At 41.8% G+C, this 20,998-nt stretch overlaps 1 protein-coding gene across 3 annotated transcripts in view; it reads right to left on the bottom strand.

Moving 5' to 3' along the window:
• Positions 1–1,058: 1,058 nt before the first annotated feature.
• thoc1 (THO complex 1) overlaps positions 1,059–20,998 on the bottom strand; it is a 102,312-nt gene continuing 82,372 nt past the window's right edge. For 2 of the 3 annotated variants that reach the window (XM_070892888.1, XM_070892895.1), the window contains exons 20-21: positions 20,827–20,911; positions 1,059–1,438 (exon numbers count right to left, since the gene is read on the bottom strand). In XM_070892888.1, coding sequence (XP_070748989.1) covers positions 1,146–1,438; positions 20,827–20,911 — 378 coding nt within the window. In that variant the 3' untranslated portion in view covers positions 1,059–1,145. Of the gene's footprint in view, positions 1,439–19,379; positions 19,466–20,826; positions 20,912–20,998 lie in introns of all 3 variants that reach the window. The other variant, XM_070892902.1, reaches the window with a different exon arrangement.

The raw sequence follows: 20,998 nt of genomic DNA, 5'->3' as shown, positions 1-20,998 counted from the left end.
GGTGGCAGCATCCTTGCAGAAAAATTTAGTAGGCAATACAGTAGTGGCTGGTATTTCCCAATCTTGAGGTGAATTTGGTTACTATATGGAAAGCAAGCACTAAGCAGTTGGCTCTGAACAAAGGATGTGAATGGACAGGGAGCTCAGAATGGATGAAGGGCAAAATAAAATTGATTGTACTTGCAGAACTGCATAGTCTATAATTTTCTTTAAAATGCTTTATATTAAATATATAGCATTTTTGATATGTGATTGTTCAATAAACAATTCTTATCATTCAGAAATGAGTTGAAATTGTGAAAGCTGACTCACCATGCTGTCAGCAGCTGCCACATATCTGCTACCCCAGACATTGGAATTCTTCATCTTAGTTGTGGTGTCATAGGAAACTCTCAAGCAGAGACATGTCCATATCACCACAGGAATGGAGGGAAAAATTAAAAGGAAATTTGTTCTGCCAGTCTGCTCTTAATGGATTTTGAGAGTGGAAATGATGGAGGTTATCCATTTGCTTTAGTCAGAGATGATGTATAGCATATGGAAACTCAAAAAAGGCTCCAATGTGAGAAATACAAATGTCACTCCACAACACTGAGCGGTGGCCTGTGGAAAACTGGGAGGGGGGTAAAAGGACTGAATTCAATAGCAAGGATAAAAAACTGAATTGATTCAAAAATGCTACCATTTAACATCACAGTAAACTTCCACGCTAGAGGTCTGACCAGCTGACAAAGAACATTGGTTCAGCCCATTTCTCCATAATCAGGAATATGAATGAATGGTCATACTTGCTTTTATATACATATTATTTTCAACTTAGAGGGTAGAAACTACTGATATTGACATATGTCTACTAATCAAATTGAATACAAATGTATGCCAAAATAGTTAAAGGGTACACTAAAACATGGCACTCAGCCACCTTGAACTTTAATGAAAATAAACACCATATGTTGCTCATCAACTTAAAACCCTTTTAGTAAAAGCTGGAGAAAAGATAGTAAACTAACAAATCCCCATATCATAGAAACTGGGGTTTATAAAAAAAAAAGTCAGTGTTGTCAAATTAACCACCTTTTATTTAAAATAGAACGGTTAAAAAAAAAAGTTACTCGTTCAATTTGTACACTTTTTTTAGTCATTGATTAGCTGATGCTATCAGCCTCAGTTGTCAGGACTTCTGCAAGTTCAGTTAAACCAGCATCAATCAATGCAGACAAAAAATTCTCCACTGTAGCTTGCAGTCCCTCCCGATCATGCCAAGCAACCAGCAGCAGCTTAGCACGCATCTTCACATCCTCACTATCAGATTCAATTCCACGGATGTCCGACTCCTTCATTTCAAAGTGTGGTGCCAATACTTTCCACTGTTCTCCAAGCTTGTTGGCAAGTATATCTATCTGTTCCCCTGTTATAAGCTTAGTCTGCACGTCAGGACCTAAAAATAAAGAAAAAATTAAATGTCACTTTCAGACATTCAATATCCAATTCACAATTTAAGCATTTATCGAGTATTGAGTAATATTTTTGGACCAAAAACACAATCCAGATTTATGAGTTAGGCAAGAATAAAACATTAAGCTCAAATACATACTGTTCTCAAAAGAAAATTACTATATTAGCAATCATACAGGAATAATATAAATGAAAATAAATCCTCCCTTAAATTGATCACCTTGCCATCCAAATATGATAGGACAAGCATGTAACCTGCTCCCAGGCTATAATGTTCTACAACTGGAAACTATGCAAGCAGCCCCAAATTACCATGTATTTATTTTTCTTGCTGTGAAAAACTGCCTGGCTCCACTTGGCATTTTGACACTGAGGGAGAAAGGTCACTCACTGATTTTTCTTTTGGTTTATTTACTTTTCCTAGTTTGTCTCCTCCAGTATGGGCAAATCCACATCCTACCATTTCATGGCAGAATAAAATGAAGCATTAACATGCTGGACTATCCATACTGTAATGGATTATAGAAAGAAATCCTGCATTTATATAGCACCTTTCACAATCTCAGGGCGTCGCCAAGTGCTTTACAACTAATTAAGTATTTTTAAAGTGTAGCCACTGTTGCAATGTAGATAACCTATTTCATCCCACTTCAATGTTTAAAGACTATATTTTCTTGTTTGATCATTTTAGCTTTATATTAAAATGAGAAAACAAGCAGATAAGAACAGCCCATCAATCCTTTTGAAATGTTGAGAATATTGTAAAAAGTGCATTTTTTTTAAAGTAACATTTTTAGAACACAATTTGGTATTTTCTTTTGTCATATTTCTCCTTGGTCTATCAGAAATTCAACACATTTTCTGCTATTAGCTGCTCAACTTCAGATAAGATTTCTTTAGGAAATAGTTTTCAGTAGAACCAATAGCAATTTATTTTGTTATCATACCACAAATCACCACCATTCCGAAGGCAGAACTTGTGGCAACGGGTTAGGCCTCTACCATTGCTAAAAAGTACAACAAAAATACCCAGGCAAGTTCCTCGTTTACATTTCCTGTTAGGAAGTATCTGGCAATTGCTCAGATTGGGAACTCAAAGTACAAAGTTATGTGCTATTGTTCCCTGCCACTGCAAGTTGAAGCTGTAAAATAATGTGCCATCATTTTGAACTTTTTTTTTAAAAAGCATATGCGGGTGGGATCAGGACCATTTCACTGTCCTTCTGTATTTCATGATTGAGCTGGAGGAAGGACATGGTGTAAATGATCATAATTAAAGGACTTTCAAATAAAGGTTTGACAGTTATGAATTATTTTAAAATTACATTTGTAGCTGCATCTACAAGTCTTAGCAACTGGTGATTCAATGCAACAGCTTCGTAAGTCAGTGATTTTCAAAGTCTGGCCAGAAGCTTCCTTGGTATCAGTGGATATGACATATATCAGAAATGATGCAAGTGGAATACTGATCTCTACAGCAGGCTAATGGGGATACAAAGATATCAAAGGTCAGAGATAACAGCAAGGGCTACCATATCCTCAGCCACACCCTCAACCTCATCAGCTCTCTGTATCTGAAGTCTCCATCACTAACCAGGCAATCTTTGACCACTTCCTCATCTTCCTTACTACCTATGAAATCTCCTCCAATCTCATTATCCAGTCTTGATAAAAATTCTCCCCCAACTCCCTCTCAAAGAAAAAAAAGAACTTGCACAACCTCAGGATGTCCCAAACCGCTTCACAGCCAATAAAGCACTGTCAAAGTGTAGTCATGGTTGTCATTGTTTAAAACCAGCAAAGGACCACTTAAAAAAAGAAAGATGGATCACGAGAGTAAACTAGCAAGAAATATAAAAAGACAGTAGGAGCTTCTACAGGTATATAAAGAGGACGTGACTGGGGAATTAATAATGGGAACAGAAAAATGGCAGAGACTTTGGACAAATATTTTGTATCAGTCTTCATGGCAGAAGACACTAAAAACATCCCAATAATAGATAATCAAGGTGTTATAGGGAGGGAGGGAGGGAGGGAACTTAAAACAATCACGATCACTAAAGAAGTAGTATTAGGTAAAATAATGGGACTAAAAGCAGACAAGTCCCCTGGACCTGATGGCCTGCATCCTAGGGTATTAAAAGAAGTGGCTGCAGAGATAGTGGATGCATTGGTTGCAATTTACCAAAATTCCCTGGATTCTGGAGAGATCCCAGCGGATTAGAAAACCGCAAATGTAACACAATCTTATTCAAGAAAGGAGGGTGACAGAAAGCAGGAAACTATAGACCAGTTAGCCTACCATCTGTCATTGGGAAAATGCTAGAGTCCATTATTAAGGAAGCAGTAGCAGGACATTTGGAAAAGCATAACACAGTCAAGCAGAGTCGACATGGCTTTATGAAAGGAAAATCATGTTTGAATTTGCTGGAGTTCTTTGCGGATGTAACAAGCAGGGTGGATAAGGGGGAACCAGTGGATGTGTACTTGGATTTCCAGAAGGCATTCAATAAGGTGCCACATAAAAGGTTACTGCGCAAGATAAGAGCTCACGGGGTTGGGGGTAATATATTAGCATGGACAGAGGATTGGCTAACTAACAGAAAAACAGAGAATTGGGATAAATGGGTCATTTTCCGGTTGGCAAACAGTAACTAGTGGGGTGCCACAGGGATCGGTGCTGGTGCCTCAACTATTTACAATCTATATTAATGACTTGGATGAAGGGACCGAGTGTAATGTAGCCAAATTTGCTGATGATACAAAGGTGGGTGGGAAAGCAAGTTGTGAGGAGAACACAAAGAGTCTGCAAAGGGATTAGATAGGCTAAATGTATGGGCAAACATTTGGCAGATGGAGTATAATGTGGGAAAGTGTGAGGCTATCCACATTGGCAGGAAAAATAAAAAATCTAATTATTATTTAAATGAAGAGAGATTACAAAATGCTGCAGTACAGAGGGACCTGGTGGTCCTTGTGCATGAAACACAAAAAGTGAGTGTGCAGGTACAGCAAGTAATCAGGAAGGCAAATGGAATGTTAGTCTTTATTGCAAGGGGGATGGAGTATAAAAGCAGAGAAGTATTGCTGCAACTGTACAGGGTATTGGTGAGGGCACACCTGGAGTACTGCGTACAGTTTTGGTCTCCGTATTTAAGGAAGGATGTACTTTCATTGGAGACAGTGCAGAGAAGGTTCACTAGGTTGATTCCCGAGTTAAAGGGGTTGACTTAGGAAGAAAGGTTGAGCAGTTTGGGCCTGTACTCATTGGAGTTCAGAAGAATGAGAGGTGATCTTATTAAAACATATAAGATACTGAGAGGGGTGCGACAAGGTAGATGTAGCGAGGATGTTTCACCACGTGGAAGAATCTAGAACTAGGGGTCATAGTTTAAGAATAAGGGGTCACCCATTTAGAACTGGGATGAGGAGGAATTTCTTCTCTCTGAGGGTTGTAAATCTGTGGAATTCTCTGCCCCAAAGAGCTGTGGAGGCTAGGTCATTGAATATATTTAAGGTGGAGTGATAAGGGAAGAAAGGGTTATGGGGAGCAGGCAGGGAAGTGGAGCTGAGCCCAAGATCAGATCAGCCATGGTCTTATTGAATGGTGGAGCAGGCTCGAGGTGCCAAATGACCTACTCCTGCTCTTATTTCTTCTGTTCTTATGTAATGTAGGTAAATGCAGCAGCCAATTTGTGCATAAGGTTCCACAAACAGCAATGAGATAAATGACCAGATAATCGATTTGTTTTATTGGTTGAGAGATAAATATTAGCCAGAACACCAGGAAAACTCCCTTGCGCTTCCTTTAATAATGCCAATGGATCAGAGCAGTCGGTGCCTCGATTTAATGTCTCATCCGGAAGTCGGCACCTCCAACAATGCAGCACCCCGTCAGTACTGCAGGGAAATGTCAGCCTAGATTACTTGTTCAAGTCTTGGAATTGGGATCGACCACTGGCACCAGTCACGTGCAAACTCCAAACTCTTCTTGCTTTGGCCCTCCTTCCGTCACAATATATTCGCTGCTGTTGGGGCAGCTGAACCACTGCCTTGCTTCTTGTTCCCAGCAAATCAGTCGCTCAGCACTGTCGCTCCCAGGTGTAGCCCCCTAATTTTCCTTCCTGAACTCAGAAGGGTGCAAATTCAAGCATATCTGGCTCACAACTGGCCCATTAATCAATCAACAGATCTGGCTTGATGTTAATCTACTCAGCCAAGTACAACCCGTATTCTCTAAAACCAGCTGCCTCCTTAAGCCCCTCTACTCTTATCCCTTACTTCAATCTCAAGACTGGTCTCAACTTTGGAGAGAATCCGTGGGACTATCACCCCTGTTTTCTCCTTCTCTCCCCCCACCCCCCCAACTTCCAGGCAGTCTCCCACCCACTCTAGCCATCTATTTAAATTTTTTGCCCATTTCGTCCTGTGCGCTCATCAAGATCATCTTCGCCATAATGTCCCTCATTTCTCCACCATCAACTCAACTCCCCTTTTTGGCTCCCCCGTCAGCTGATATCAACAATGAGTACCTTTCCTCAGTCTCTCTCCCTACAAAATTGATGTTATCGCCGCCCTTTCTCAAAAAATCCACCCCAATCTATGCATTCTCTCCAACGACTACACATGCTCCGATTGTCTATTCCTTTCCACGGTTCTCAAACATATTGGCCCGGATTTTGCGGTTGGTGTACTCTGAGTATGCCGCCATACCTCTATTGAAATCCACCGCAAGTTCAGGATTTCCGCATGTGCGAAATCTAGAACTTCTGGTCCGTCAACATACGCGGTGATAGGCCATCTGCACGGGCCACGAAAAAGCAATTGCTGGCGGAGAGTTAGGCTCCATGCCCACTAACTGGCCAACAATTACGCACGGCAATGTTATGGTTGATGCAAACAGATATCAGCGTACATGTTCATATCGGAAATTATACACATACACTGTATCAAATGAGTTTCTGCAAATATTGTCCAGTTTTTGCAGCCTCGCCGCCATCAGGTAGGTGTGTAATTCCTTCCCAGGTTGGAGGTGTACTCCGGAGGAATGCCTCCGACCGCAATTTTTGGCCGATTGTTGCCTTCCAACTTTGAGTCCACGTCTCCCAAAAACCCCTCTTCAAATAGAAACATAGAAAATAGGTGCAGGAGTAGGCCATTCAGCCCTTTGAGCCTGTACCATTCAATAAGATTACGGCTGATCATCACCTCAGTACCCCTTCCCTACTTTCTCTCCATATCCCTTGATCCCTTTAGCCATAAGGGCCTTACCTAACTCCCTCTTGAATATATCCAACGAACTGGCATCAACAACATACCACGGCAGAGAATTCCATAGGTTAACAACTCTGAGTGAAGAAGTTTCTCCTCATCTCGGTCCTAAATGGCCTACCACTCATCCTTAGACTGTGTCCCCTGGTTCTGGACTTCACCAACATCGGGAACATTCTTCCTGCATCTAACCTGTTCAGTCCCGTCAGTATTTTATATGTTTCCATGAGATCCCCTCTCATTCTTCTAAACTCCAGTGAATAAAGGCCCAGTTGATCCAGTCTCTCCTCATATGACAGTCCAGCCATCCCTGGAATCAGTTTGGTGAACCTTCGCTGCACTTCCTCAATAGCAAGAACGTCCTTCCTCAGATTAGGAGACCAAAACTGAACACAATATTCCAGGTGAGGCCTCACCAAGTCCCTGTACAACTGCAGTAAGACCTCCCTGCTCCTATACTCAAATCCCCTAGTTATGAAGGCCAACATGCCATTTGCCTTCTTCACCGCCTGCTGTACCTTCATGCCAACTACGGAAAGCACTGAAACAGCCCAACCAAAGTTACCAATTACATCTTCTGTGACCGTGGAACATTATACTCCACGATTTTTCCGCAGCACTTCATATAGTTTACTATGCCATCCTCCTCTGTCAGCAAGATTCATGCGGCTGCCTGCATGACTCCATTCTTACATATCTGAATGCAGTCAGTGCACCTCCAGCAATGGGGTCTTTTCCTCTCCCACGCACAATCATCTCCAGATCTATCCTTCACCCCTCTTTCATTATATACATGCATCATCATCACAAGCAGGGGTCAGTTAGCCCATGTATGCCGATAAAGCAGAACTCTATGTCTCAACTACTTGTCTCTGCTCCTCAATTACCTTTGTGCTGATAAAACTGGTACGACTCAGCAGTGTCACAAATTTCCTCTATTCAACATCACCAAGACCAAGCCAATGTCTTTAGTCCCAACCAGAAACTCCACTGAACACTTTCTCAGGCTGGACCAGACCATTTATAATCTTAGCTTCCTGTTCATCCCTGAGCTGAACGTCAAACCCGACAATCTCTCTCAACAATCTCCCCCAGCCTGATATTTACTTCTTAATGCTCCATTCCTCAGATTCTGCCCTATCTGCACCCCACCATTGGTGGCAAAACCTTCAGTTGCCTCAGACCTACTCTCTGGAATTCCTTTTCTAACTCTAACCACGACCTTTCCCTCCACTTTTAAAATACTCCCCATAAACACATCTCTTCAAACTAGCTTTTGGTTATCTTCCTAATCTCTCCTCTTGACATCCATTTTCCTTATGCAAATTTGAAAGGACCTTGGGACCTTTCTTTATGTTAAAAGTGCTATATAAATGCAAGGTGACCAAGGCTGGGAACTGAATATTCAGGGGTATTTGACATTTTGGAAGGATAGACAGAAAGGAAAAGGAGGTGGGTAAGGTCTGTTAATAATGAGATCTGTGCAGTCGTGAGAAATTATATTGGCTCATAAGTTCAAGATGTAGAATCAGTTTGGGTGAGATAAGAAATAAGGGAAATAAGTCACTGGTGGGAGTAGTCTATAGGCCCCCTAACAGTAACTACACTGTAGGACAGAGTATAAATTAAGAAATAATGAACGCTTGTAAGAAAGGTACTGGAATAATCATGGGCAATTTTCATCTTCATATAGATTGGAGAAATCAAATTGGCAACGGTAGCCTTGAGGAAGAGTTCATAGAGTGTATTCGAACAATACATTGGGGAACCAACCAGAGAGCAGGTTATTTTAGATCTGGTAATGTGTAATGAGATAGGATTAATTAATTATGTCACAGTAGAGGATCCTTTAGGGAAGAGTGACCATAGCATATTAGAATTTCAAATTCAGTTTGAGGGTGAGAAACTTGAGTCTCAAACTAATGTCCTGAACTGAAATTAAGGCAATTACAAAGATGTGAAGACAAAGTTGGTTCAACTGGACAGGGAAAATAGATGAAAGGGTAAGACAGTTGATGAGCAGTGGCAGACATTTAAGGAGATATTTCATAACTCTCAGCAAAGAAATATTCCTGTGAGAAAGAAAAACTCTTGAGAAGAATGAACCATCCGTGGCTAACTAATGAAGTTAAGGATGGTATCAAATTAAAAACAAAGGCATACAATGTTGCAAAGATTAGTGATCGGCCGGAGGATTAGGCAATCTTTAGAAACCAGCAAAGGACAACTAAAAAAAAAAATAATAAAGAGAGAGAAGATAGATTGAGAGAGTAAGCTAGCAGGCAATATTAAAACAGACAGAGTTTCTACAGGTACATAAAAAGGAAAAGAGTAGCTAAAGTAAATGTTGGTCCCTTAGAGGATGAAACTGGGAAATTAATAATGGGAAAAAAGGAAATGGCAGACTTTGAACAAATATTTTGTAACGGTCTTCATGGCAGAAGACACTAAATACATCCCAATAATAGATAATAAAGGGACAAGAGGAAGGGGCAAACGGTAACTAGTGGGGTGGCATAGGGATCAGTGCTGGGGCCTCAACTATTTACAATTTATATTAATGACTTGGATAAAGGGACCGAGTGTAGCCAAATTTGCTGATGATACAAAGATAGATGGGAAAGCAAGTTGTGAAGAGGACATAAAGAATCTGTGGTCTGCAGAGAACGGTCTTAAAGTGAGTGGACTTAAACAGAGTGGTTTATTTGGGAATTTGGAAAGATTGGGAATTCAGAGAAGGGGAAGGAGTTGCAGCTTTTTGCCCACACTATTTGTAGTGCTTTGTGTTACAGATGGATATTTAATTTCATTACCCATTACTTAATCCAGATCAATTAGGAAGTCAAGGAACTAAACTGTAAACTAAGTTACTTAAATACAAATTAAATTACATTTAATTAAATAGAATAAGGTCATATAGGGATGGCAGTGCAGGTGGTGTGCCGCAACTGCAGCATGCGAGAGTTTGTGGAGAGCATTGTGATCCCAGACAACCACGTTTGCAATATGTGCTTGCATCTTGAGGAATTTCAGCTCAGCGTTGTTGAGCTGGAGTCTGAGGTGCAGACATTGCGGGACATCAGGGAGGGGGGAGAGTTACCTGGACACTTCGATCCAGGAGGCAGACACACTCCTTAGGTTAGGTCAGTGGTTAGTGGTCAGAGACAGGAGAGTGTGACAGCAACTCAGGCAGGTAAGGAGACCCCAGGTGCAGTGCTGGAGGAGCCTCAGCCTTTGCTCTTATCCAACAGGTATGAGGTGTTTTCTGCCTGTGTGAATGAGAGAAAAGTCTGCAGGATGGATGAGCAGACTGACCATGCTCAGGAGGCCATTCAAGTGGGAGAAGTGAAAGGGAATGTAGTTGTGGTACAGTAATCAGAGGGATAGATTCTGTGACCGGGAGTTTCGAAGGTAAAAAGCAGAACCTCAAAGGTAATAACCTCTGAATTGTTACCTGAACCACGCGCCAATTGGTATAGGGATAAGCAGATTAGAAAGTTATATGTGTGGCACAAGGAGTGGTGTGGGAGGCAGGGGTTTTGCATCATGGGACACTGGCACCAGTACGAGGGAAAGAGGGAGCTGTTCTGTTGGGACGGGCTCCACTTGAACTGAGCTGGAACCAGTGTCCTGGCAAATCGAATAACTAGGGAAGTAGACAAGGCTTTAAACTAATGAAGGGCGGGGGCGGGGGGGGGGGGTGGGGGGAGGATTCAGGAAAGAGTAAATTTAAAAGCAGCAAGAGAAATGTCACGGCTCCAGAGCAGAGTTTTGGGTAAATATAAGCAGAGTCAGGAAGGGACAAAGGTAATCAGCATCAGTCATTGGCAGTCCCTCAGAATCGAGGAAGACTCTTAAAATGAGTCTTTAGGTGGCTGAACAGTCCAATACGAGAACTACAGTCCCTGTCACAGGCGGGACAGATAGTTGTTCAGGGTAAGGGAGGGTGGGACAGGTTTGCCGCACGCTCTTTCCGCTGCTTGGTTTCTGCATGCTCTCGGCGATGAGACTCAAGGTGCTCAGCGCCCTCCCGGGTGAACTTCCTCCACTTCGGGCGGTCTTTGGCCAGGGACTCCCAGGTGTCAGTGGGGATGTTGCGCTTTATCAGGGAGGCTTTGAGGGTGTCCTTGTAACGATTCCTCTGCCCACCTTTGGCTCGTTTGCCGTGAAGGAGTTCCGAGTAGAGCGCTGGCTTTGGGAGTCTCGTGTCTGGCATGCGAGCAATGTAGCTTGCCCAGCACTGACTAAGATGACACCAGGGAAAATAGAAAAAAGTAAAAGCTAAAGGCACTAAATCTGAATGTGCGAAGCATTCCCAACAAAATAGATGAATTAGTAGCTTAGATAGAAATTAATAGGTTTGATCTAATAGCCATTAGAGACGTGGTTGCAAAATGACCACGTTTGGGAACTAAATATTCCAGAATACTTAACTTTTACAAGAAACAGGCAAAATGGAAAAGGAGGAGGGGTAGCCCTGATAATAAAGGATGGGATAAAAAAAGGATCTTGGCTTGGAAAATCAAGACGTAGAATCAGTTTGGGTGGAGCTAAGAAACAGCAAGGGCCAGAAAACATTGGTGGGAGTTGTTTATAGGCCCCCAAACAGTAGTAATAATGTAGGGCACAGTATAAATCGGGAAATTAGAGGTGCATGTAACAAAGGTAATACAATGATCATGGGGGACTTTACTCAACATACAAACTGAGCAAACCAAATTTGCAGTTAAAGTGTGGAGGACGAATTCATGGAATGTATACAAGATGGTTTTCTAGATCAGTATGTTGGGGAACCAACTAGAGAACAGGCTATTTTAGATCTAGTATTATGCAATGAGAAAGGGTTCATTAATAATTTTGTAGTAAAGGGGCCCTGAGGGAAGAGTGACCATAATATGATAGAATTTTACATTAAGTTTGAAAGTGATTCAGTTAAATCTGAAACTAAGCAAACTATGTAGGTATGAGGGGAGAGTTGGCTATGGTAGAAAGGGAAACTACATTAAAAGGTATGACAGTAGACAAACAATCGCTAACATTTAAAGAATTAATACATAATTTACAACTAACATACATTCCTTTAAGTCACAAAAACCCCACACGAAAAGTGGTTCAACCATGGCTAACAAGATAAGTTAAAGGTAATATTAGATCAAAGGAAGAGGCTTATAATGTTCACAAAAAGAGCAGCAAGCCTGCACATTGGAAGGATTTTAGAATTCAGCAAATGAGGACCAAGAAATTGATAAAGAAAAGGAAAATAGAACATGAGAGTAAACTAGCGAGAGACATAAAAACAGACTGTAAAAACTTCTATTGGTATGTAAAAAGGAAAAGTAAATGTGGGTCTTCTACAGGCTGAGACAGGAGAAATAATTATAATGGGAAATAAGGAAATGGCAGAGAAATTAAACAAATACTTTGGGTCTGTCCTCACAGAAAAAGACACAAAAAACCTCCCAGAAATAGTGGAGTACCAAGGGTCTAGCGGGAATGAGGAACTGAAATAAATTAGTATTGGTAAAAAAAAAATAGTACTGGAGAGATTAATGGGACCGAAAGCCAATAAATCCCCTGGACCCGATGGCCTACATCCTAGTGTTTTGAAAGAGGTGGTTATAGAGCTAGTGAATGCATTGGTTGCCATTCCAAAATTCCAGATTCTAGAACGGTTCCCAGAGATTGGAAGGTAGCTAATATAACCCCTCCTATTTAAGAAAGGAAGGAGAGAGAAAACGGGGAGCTACAGATTAGTTAGCCCGACATCAATAGTGGGGGAAAATCTTGAATCTGTGGTAACAGGGCACTTAGAAAATAATAATAGGATTGGGCAGTCAACATGGATTTATGAAAGGGAAATCATGTTTGCCAAATTTGTTTTCAAGGTTGTAATAGCAGAATAGATAAGGAGGACCAGTGGATGTGGTGTATTTGAATTTTTAGAAGGGATTCGATAAGGTGCCACACAAGGGGTTATTGAACAAAATTAGGACCCATGGAATTAGGGTGAATATACTAGCATGGACTGAGGATTGAGGACAGAAAGCAGAGTAGGAATAAACGGGTCATTTTCGGGTTGGAAGGCTGTAACTAGTGGGGTGCCGCAACGATCGGTGCTTGGGCCCCAGCTATTCACAATCTATATCAATGATTTGGATGAGGGGACCAAATGTAATATATCCAAGTTTGCTGATGATACAAAGCTAGGTGGAAATGTAAGTTGTGAGGAGGATGCAAAGAGACTTCAAGTGGATATAGACAGGCTAAGTGAGTGGGCAAGAACATGGAAAATGGAATATAATGTGGAGAAATGTAAAGTTATCCACTTTGGTAGGAAAAATAGAAAAGCAGAGTATTTTTTAAATGGTGAGAGATTGAGAAATGTTGGTGCTCACAGGGACCTGGGTGTCCTTGTACACGAATTACTGAAAGTTAATATGCAGGTACAGCAAGCAATTAAGAAAGCAAATGGAATGTTGGCCTTTATTGCAAGGGAGATGGAGTATAAAATCAAGGAAGTCTTACTACAACTGTACAGGGCGTTGGTGAGACCACACCTGGAGTACTGCGTACAGTTTTGGTCTCCTTATTTAAGGAGGGATATACTTGTATTGGAGGCAGTTCAGAGAAGGTTCATGAGGTTAATTCCTGAGATTTATGAGGAAAGATTGAGTAGGTTGGGCCTATACACATTGGAGTTTAGAAGAATGAGAGGTGATCTTATTAAAACATAAGATTATGAGGGGGCTTGGCAGGGTAGATGCAGAGAAGGATCTAGAATAGGGGGCACAGTTTCAGAATTGAAGAACAATAAAAGGGCAATCACACTATTGGGAATGTACTATAGACTCCCAAACAGTCAGAGGGAGATAGAAGAACAAATATATGGGCAAATTGCTGCGAAGTGCAAAAACTATAGAGCTGTAATATTGGGGGATTTCAACTACCCTAATATTAACTGGGAAAATAGTAGTGTGAATGGTATAGAGGGTGCGGAATTCCTAAAATGCAATCAGAATTTCTTTAGGCAATATGTAACAAGCCCAACAAGGGAGGGGATGGTTCTGGACTTGGTTTTGGGAAATGAAGAGGGACAGGTGGAAGGGGCATTAGTGGGAGAGCATTTTGGTGCGAGTGATCATAATTCAGTAAGATTGAGGGTAGTTTCAATTGGGTTAAAGCCAATTTTGCTGAGCTGAGATGGGATTTGGCCAAAGTGGACTGGAAACAGCTATTTGATGGTAAATCAGTGTCAAGAGTAGTGGGAGGCATTCAAGGAGGAGATCCTGAGGGTGCAGAGCAAGTATGTTCCCTTAAAGAAAAAGGGTGGGGCTAACAGATCTAGAGCCCCCTGGATGTAAGAGGACATACACGTTAAGATAAAGAAAAAAAGGGAAGCATATGACAGATACCGAGAACTCAATACTACAGAAACTCGAGAGGAGTATAAAGAACGCAGGGGTGTAATTAAAAAAATTATCAGGAAAGCAGAGAGAGCATGAAAGAATATTGGTAAGTAAAATCAGGGAAAACCGAAAGATGTTTTATAAATACATTAAGAGCAAGAGGATAACTAGAGAAAGAGTGGGGTCTATTAGAGACCATAAAGCCAATCTGTGTGTGGAGGCAGAAGATATGGATAGGATTCTTAATGAATACTTTGCATCTGTTTTCCCAAAAGAGAGGGACAGGAGTATGAAATATTATATGAGACAAATATGGTGAGAGGGGAAATATTAAGGGACTTAGCAACTTTGAAAGTGAATAAATCTCCAGGCCAGAATGAAATGTATCCCAGGTTGTTAAGAGAAGCAAAAGAGCAAATAGCAGAGGTCTTGACCATTTTTTTCCAATCCTTTCTGGCTACAGGTGTGGTGCCAGAGGACTGTAGGACGGCTAATGTTGTACCTTTGTTTAAAAAGGGAGAAAGGGATTGACCGAGTAAGTACAGGCCAGTCAGCCTAACCTCAGTGGTGGGAAAATTATTGGGAAAAATACTGAGGGACGGGATAAATCTTCATTTGAAAAGATATGGATTAATCAAAGACAGTCAGCATGTATTTGTTAAGGGAAGGTCATATCAGACTAACTTGATTGAATTTTTCGAGGAGGTAACCAGGAGGGTCGATGAGGGCAGTACGTATGATGTAGTGTATATGGATTTTAGCAAAGCTTTTGATAAGGTCCCATATGACAGACTGGTCATGAAAGTAAAAGCCCATGAGATCCAGGGCAAAGTGGCAAGTTAGATCCAAAATTGGCTCAGAGGCAGGAATCAAAGGTTAATGGTTGATGGGTGTTTTCGTGACTGGAAGGCTGTATCCAGTAGGGTTCCGCAGGGATCAGTGCTGTGTTCCTTGCTTTTTGTGGTATATTTCAATATGACTTGGACTTGAATGTTGGGGGTATGATTAAGAAGTTTTCAGATGACACTAAAATAGGCTGTGTGGTTAAGAAGAAGAAAGCTGCGGACTGCAGGAAGATATCAATGTACTGGTCAGGTGGGCAGAACAGTGGCAAATGGAATTCAATCTGGATAAGTGTGAGGTAATGCATTTGGGGAGGTCTAACAAGGCAAGGGAATACACATTAAATGGTACAACACTGAAAAGTGTAGGGGAACAAAGGGACCTGGGAGTGCAGGTCCATAGGTCCCTGAAGGCAGTAGTCCAGGTAGATAAGGTGGTTAAAGAAGGCCTATGGAATACTGGCCTTTATTAGTCAAGGCATGGAATACAACAGCAAGGACGTTATGCTTGAACTGTATAAAACACTGGTTAGGCCGCACCTGGGGTACTGTGTACAGTTCTGGTCACCACATTGCAGGAAAGATGTGATTGCACTGGAAAGGGTGCAGAGGAGAGTTACAAGAATGTTGCCTGGGACTGGAGAATTTTGGCTATGAAGATTGGAGATGCTGGGTCTATTTTCTTTGGAACAGAGAAAGCTGAGGAGAGATCTGATTGAGGTGTATAAAATTATGAGGAGCCTAGATAGAGTAGATAGGAAGGACCTGCTTCTCTTGGCAGAGGGGTCAACAACCAGGGGGCATAGATTTAAAGTAATTGGGCGGAGCTGTAGAGGAGATATGAGGAGAAATTTCTTTACCCAGAGGGTTGTGGGGGTCTGGAACTCACTGTCTGAAAGGGTGGTCGAGGCAGAAAGCCTCACCACATTTAAACGGTGCACTTGAATGTGCACTTCAAGTGCCGTAACCTGTAGGGCTATGAACCAGGAGCTGGAAGGTGGGATTAGGCTGGATAGCTCTTGGTCGGCCGGTGCGGACATGATGGACCAAGATGGCTTCCTTCTGTGCTGTAAATTTCTGTTTCTAATATGGAGTCGCCCATTTAAAACAGAGATGAGGAGGAATTTCTTCTCTGAGGGTCATGAATCTTTGGCATTCTCTACCCCAGAGAGCTGTGGAGGCTGGGTCATTGAATATATTTAAGGTGAAGATAGACAGATTTTTGAAAGATAAGGGAGACAAGGGTTATGGGGAGCGGGCAGGGAGGTGCAGTTGAGGCAAAGATCAGATCAGTGTACAGTTTTGGTCTCCGTATTTAAGGAAGGATATACTTGCATTGGAGGCTGTCCAGAGAAGGTTCACTAGGTTGATTCCGGAGATGAGGGGGTTGACTTATGAGGATAGGTTGGGCCTATACACATTGGAGTTCAGAAGAATGAGAGATGATCTTATTGAAACTTATAAGATAATGAGGGGGCTCGACAAGGTGGATGCAGAGAGGATATTTCCACTCACAGGGGGAAACTAAAACTAGGCGACATAGTCTCAGAATAAGGGGCCCCCCATTTAAAATTGTGATGAGGAGGAATTTCTTCTCTCAGAGGGTTGTAAATCTATGGCATTCTCTGCCCAGAGAGCTGCGGAGGCTGGGTCATTGAATATATTTAAGACGGAGATAGACAGATTTTTGAGCAATAAAGGAGTAAAGGGTTATGGGGAGCGGGCAGGGAAGTGAAGCTGAGTCCATTGGCAGATCAGCCATGATCTTACTGAATGGCAGAGCAGACTCGAGGGGCCAAATGGCCTACTCCCTGCATCTATTTCTTATGTTCTTATGTAGCAGTCTGAAGGCACCCAGGGAAACCCTCGCTGACAGCATTAATGATGGGTCCTTTATGTTATACGGTTCCATGTCATATAAAAAGGACGGCAGTGTATTAAGAGTGTGGAGGGCTATGAAGCTGCATTGAAAATTTGAGAGTCCTTCATTTTTCTAGTTTGACGCATTACTAACGTGTGAATTATGTGTGTGTGAACAATAAGTGTGTGAACTAAACATTTATAGTTTATAATAAAAACAGAAAAGGCTGGAAATCTCAGCGGGTCAGGCAGCATCTGTGGACAGAAACAGAGTTAACGTTTCGGGTCGATGACCCTTCGTCAGAACTGGTGTTTGTCTGAGGCAACTATGGTCCCTCCTACTTATTGAAAATAGTACTTAAAAGCTTAACATAAGCCCATTTGTAATGATTCTAATATTTGGAAATCACCAAGTCAGTTCCAAAGATGATGGTGTTGACTTTTTATCTCTATGCGTTATGCTTAATCTTGTATCAAAGTGGCTTACACAGGAGACTGATTTCTGCATTCCCCCATTATTTCCTGTATAGTTGTACCCTGCTTATTGTAATAAACTGTGGGGAAAGATTGCAACAATTTGCGCAAACAAGGTACCACAGCAATTCGATAAATGACCAGAAAATCTATTTTAGTGATATTGGCAGAAGGATAAATGTTGGCCAGGAAACCGGAAGAAGTAGTGCTGAGAGATGTTATGTCCATCTGAGAAGGCAGATCAGGGCTCAGTCCTGCATTGAACTATCAGCCTAGATTATGTGCTCATCTCTGGAGTAGACATGGAAGGTGCAGCATGGACCAATTGTGAGGTCGTGAGGCTCACATTGCGTACTATGAATTCCATGTAGAGAGGTCCTGTGGGAAGGAGGAAGGAAGGAGGGCAGTAGGAATATGTTTGAGTTTGTGTGTATGTATTAGCACATGTCTCCAGTTGTCTTGGATCCCCTTGCCACTTGTCCAAGATCTTGCGGTGGCTGGTGTGCAATGGACACCCCACGTTAAAAGAATTCATGCACAGGCATCTTCCACCGTTTAAAATTAGTTCATCAGTCACCTGAGTACTCATTTTTAGTGTGGAAGCAAGTCATCCTTGACTCAGAGGGACTGCCTATAATGATGATGGTTAACATGGCCCTCTGTTCTATTTCCTGCACCTCTGTTCTCACCCCTTCCCCTCCCTCTCAGAACCACAACAGGGTTCCCTTTGTCCTCACCTTTCACCCCACCAGTCTCCACATTCAACGGATCATCCTCCGCCATTTCCGCCACCTCCAGCGTGATCCCACCACCAATCACATCTTCCCCTCCCCCCACCCATCAGCATTCCGAAGTGACTGCTCCCTCCGCGACATCCTGGTCCATTCCACAGTTACCCCCCGCACTCCCTCCCCTTCCCACGGCACCTTCCCGTGCAAGGGCAGATGCAGCAACACCTGCCCTTTTACCTCCTCCCCTCCCACTGTCCAGGGCCCCAAATACTCCTTCCAGGTGAAACAGCGATTTACTTGTACTTCTTTCAATTTAGTACACTGCATTCGCTGCTCACAATGTGGTCTCCTCTACATTGGGGAGACCAAACGCAGAACGTAAGCGTGACCCCGAGCTTCTGGTCGCCCGTCACTTTAATTCTCCGCTCCGTCCTTGGACTTCTGCACTGCTCCAATGAAGCTCAACGCAAGCTTGAGGAACAGCACCTCATCTTTCGTTTAAGCACTCTACAGCCTTCTGGACTCAACATCGAGTTCAACAATTTAAGACCACAACCTCTGCCCATATTTTCCTCTTAAGTAGATTTGCTCTCTGTGTTTCCCATGGCAGCTGGTAATTATCCTGCCATTCACACCCTATCTAAACTAATCTGTTTCTAACTTCTGCCATTACCATCTCAAGTCAGCCCATCATCCCTTTTGTCTCTCAAATCTCTACTGTCTTCCACCCTATTACACACCTTCCCTTTTGTTCTTTCCTCCCCTCCCCCTTTCAGTGTTTCTGAAGAATCTGTTCTTTCAAACATTCACCAGTTCTGACGTTAACTCTGTTTCTCTCCACAGATGCTGCATGACCCACTGAGATTTCCAGCATTTTCTGTTTTTATTTCAGATTGCAGCATCCGCAATATTTTGCTTTTATATTTAGTTTATATTTCAAATAAAAAGGAAAACTCTAGACACAGCATACCCCATCTTTATCAAATCCCTGGAACCAATTCATGACTAAACACCTCATCTAAACCAGATTCAATGCCCTTTTATATTGAAGGAAAACCACTGACAGTAAATGCACAGTACTCCCATCACCTATTACACTTTAAATATAAAGGAGCCAACTTTGGGAAATACAGTATCAAGAATCGAGATTTTCATCAGACTTGTGAGTTGCTATTAAGTCTTTACTTATAACTTAGGGCATGGAGCCAGAGCCAGATTCCCTCCCAGTTACTTATGGGGCAGTGTGATACATGAAGGTCACAGGTCTCCATTTGAATGCTGTTCCCTGGGACCCCATGTAACAATGTAAAAGTGCCTTCAAAGCGGATGTTTCTACCTACCTGATAGCAACCATTAACTGCTTGGGAGAAGTCGTTAGCAGCCTTTTGTCACCAGACGATGATGTCAGGTAGCCTGCTGTTGTTGGCTGAAATACATGGGAAACTAGAAATGTCAACATTGGAGGTTTTCTTTAAAAATATTAAGATTTCATAATATATTTTTATAGTCCTTATTAAACAGAAGAGGAGCATCTGTTTCAGTCACGTTATTTCCAGAATGAATGTTATGAATTTTCCTAGTGTTTTATTAGCCTTCAATTCCTATTTCTTGAGTGAACCAGTGCAAATATCATTATTCATCATGCTGTTACTCTCTTCCTCAAGACTCATCATTGTTATGCGTGGATAAATGTTGTGGTTTTGCACTACGAGTCAAGTATCATGCTTGCACCACAACCTACGCATGGAGAATAGACTGGCTCTTGTAAAATATCTAACACTTCTTATATTCTTTAATGAAGAATGCAATCTAAAACCAGAACAGTGGCCCCACTCCAGAACATACATGAACAATGGTCACCAGCAGCAATGATTCTGAACTTGGTGCCATAATTTAAGCCAAATAGCAATCATTTCATGTGTTTTCATCTCACGCAGAGCCTGCCAGAGAAAGAAATCCCTACAACTACGCAGCATCTAGGAGATTTGCCCATTTTTAAATGTAATTTTTTTTTTAGTCCAGCAGAGCCCAGAGCAGTCACTAGTAACACAGCAAATTGATTAAAAAAAAATTAGCTTGTACGAGGAGTGATTTGCTTGTACCACACAGCAAGCTCCACCTACACTTGTCAGTGGCAACAATCTTTCCCATTGACCAATCACAACAGTGAATTTTCTGTGCTTCAGCAGTTGCTTTGGGCTCTGCTGAGAGAAGTAACATTTACAAAATTCACAAATATCTTAGGTTCCCATGTATTTTTCAGCCAGTGGCAGACTACCCGACATTTGTCATCATGCGGTGACAAAATATTGCTAATAACATTCTCTAAGCTGTTAGTGGCTGCTACCAAATAGGCAAGACATCCACTCAAACAATTCAAAATTAAATCATCAAATTGCATGTTCTCCAGGAACGAGCAAAGGTTATTTGAGGATGAAGTATGCTGTTTTGAGCTTGGAGCTTTCCTTTAATGTTTCTGATTACTCTTATCTTTGGATACTACCCTTCCATTCTTTCGTTTCTCACCAATGTTACCAACTCAGGTCAGCAACTGGAAAAAAAATGAACTTCTGCTTTTTTTTCTTTATAGATTAGCTTATGTTTCTGAATACAGTAATGGGAAAGGCAGACTACTTTTGACTTTCTCTTTACTGAGGAAAGGTGTCGGTGGAGGTTGAAGACATAACTATATCGAAAAACTGCTATCACGTTGAAATATTAGTACATTACTATTAGGTAGCTCTGAATCTTCAATATAGTTCTATAAAAGCGGCATTTCAGACTTACTTTCATTGCTTTCCTTTAGCAATGCATCATCATTGTCCTCTTCCTCATCTTCATCATCTGCTGTCTTTATCTCTTCAGAGGGAGGCTGGAAGCAGTCACAAAAGTGATTAATGGTCCTGCAGTTTAAGTTTTAAAGACTCCTTTCTCCCAGGAGTTTCACTCAACGCAACTA

The sequence above is a fragment of the Pristiophorus japonicus genome, chromosome 1, assembly GCF_044704955.1.
Source record: "Pristiophorus japonicus isolate sPriJap1 chromosome 1, sPriJap1.hap1, whole genome shotgun sequence".
In the NCBI taxonomy this organism is placed as follows: domain Eukaryota; kingdom Metazoa; phylum Chordata; class Chondrichthyes; family Pristiophoridae; genus Pristiophorus; species Pristiophorus japonicus.
This window is presented reverse-complemented; position numbering and strand designations above follow the sequence as displayed.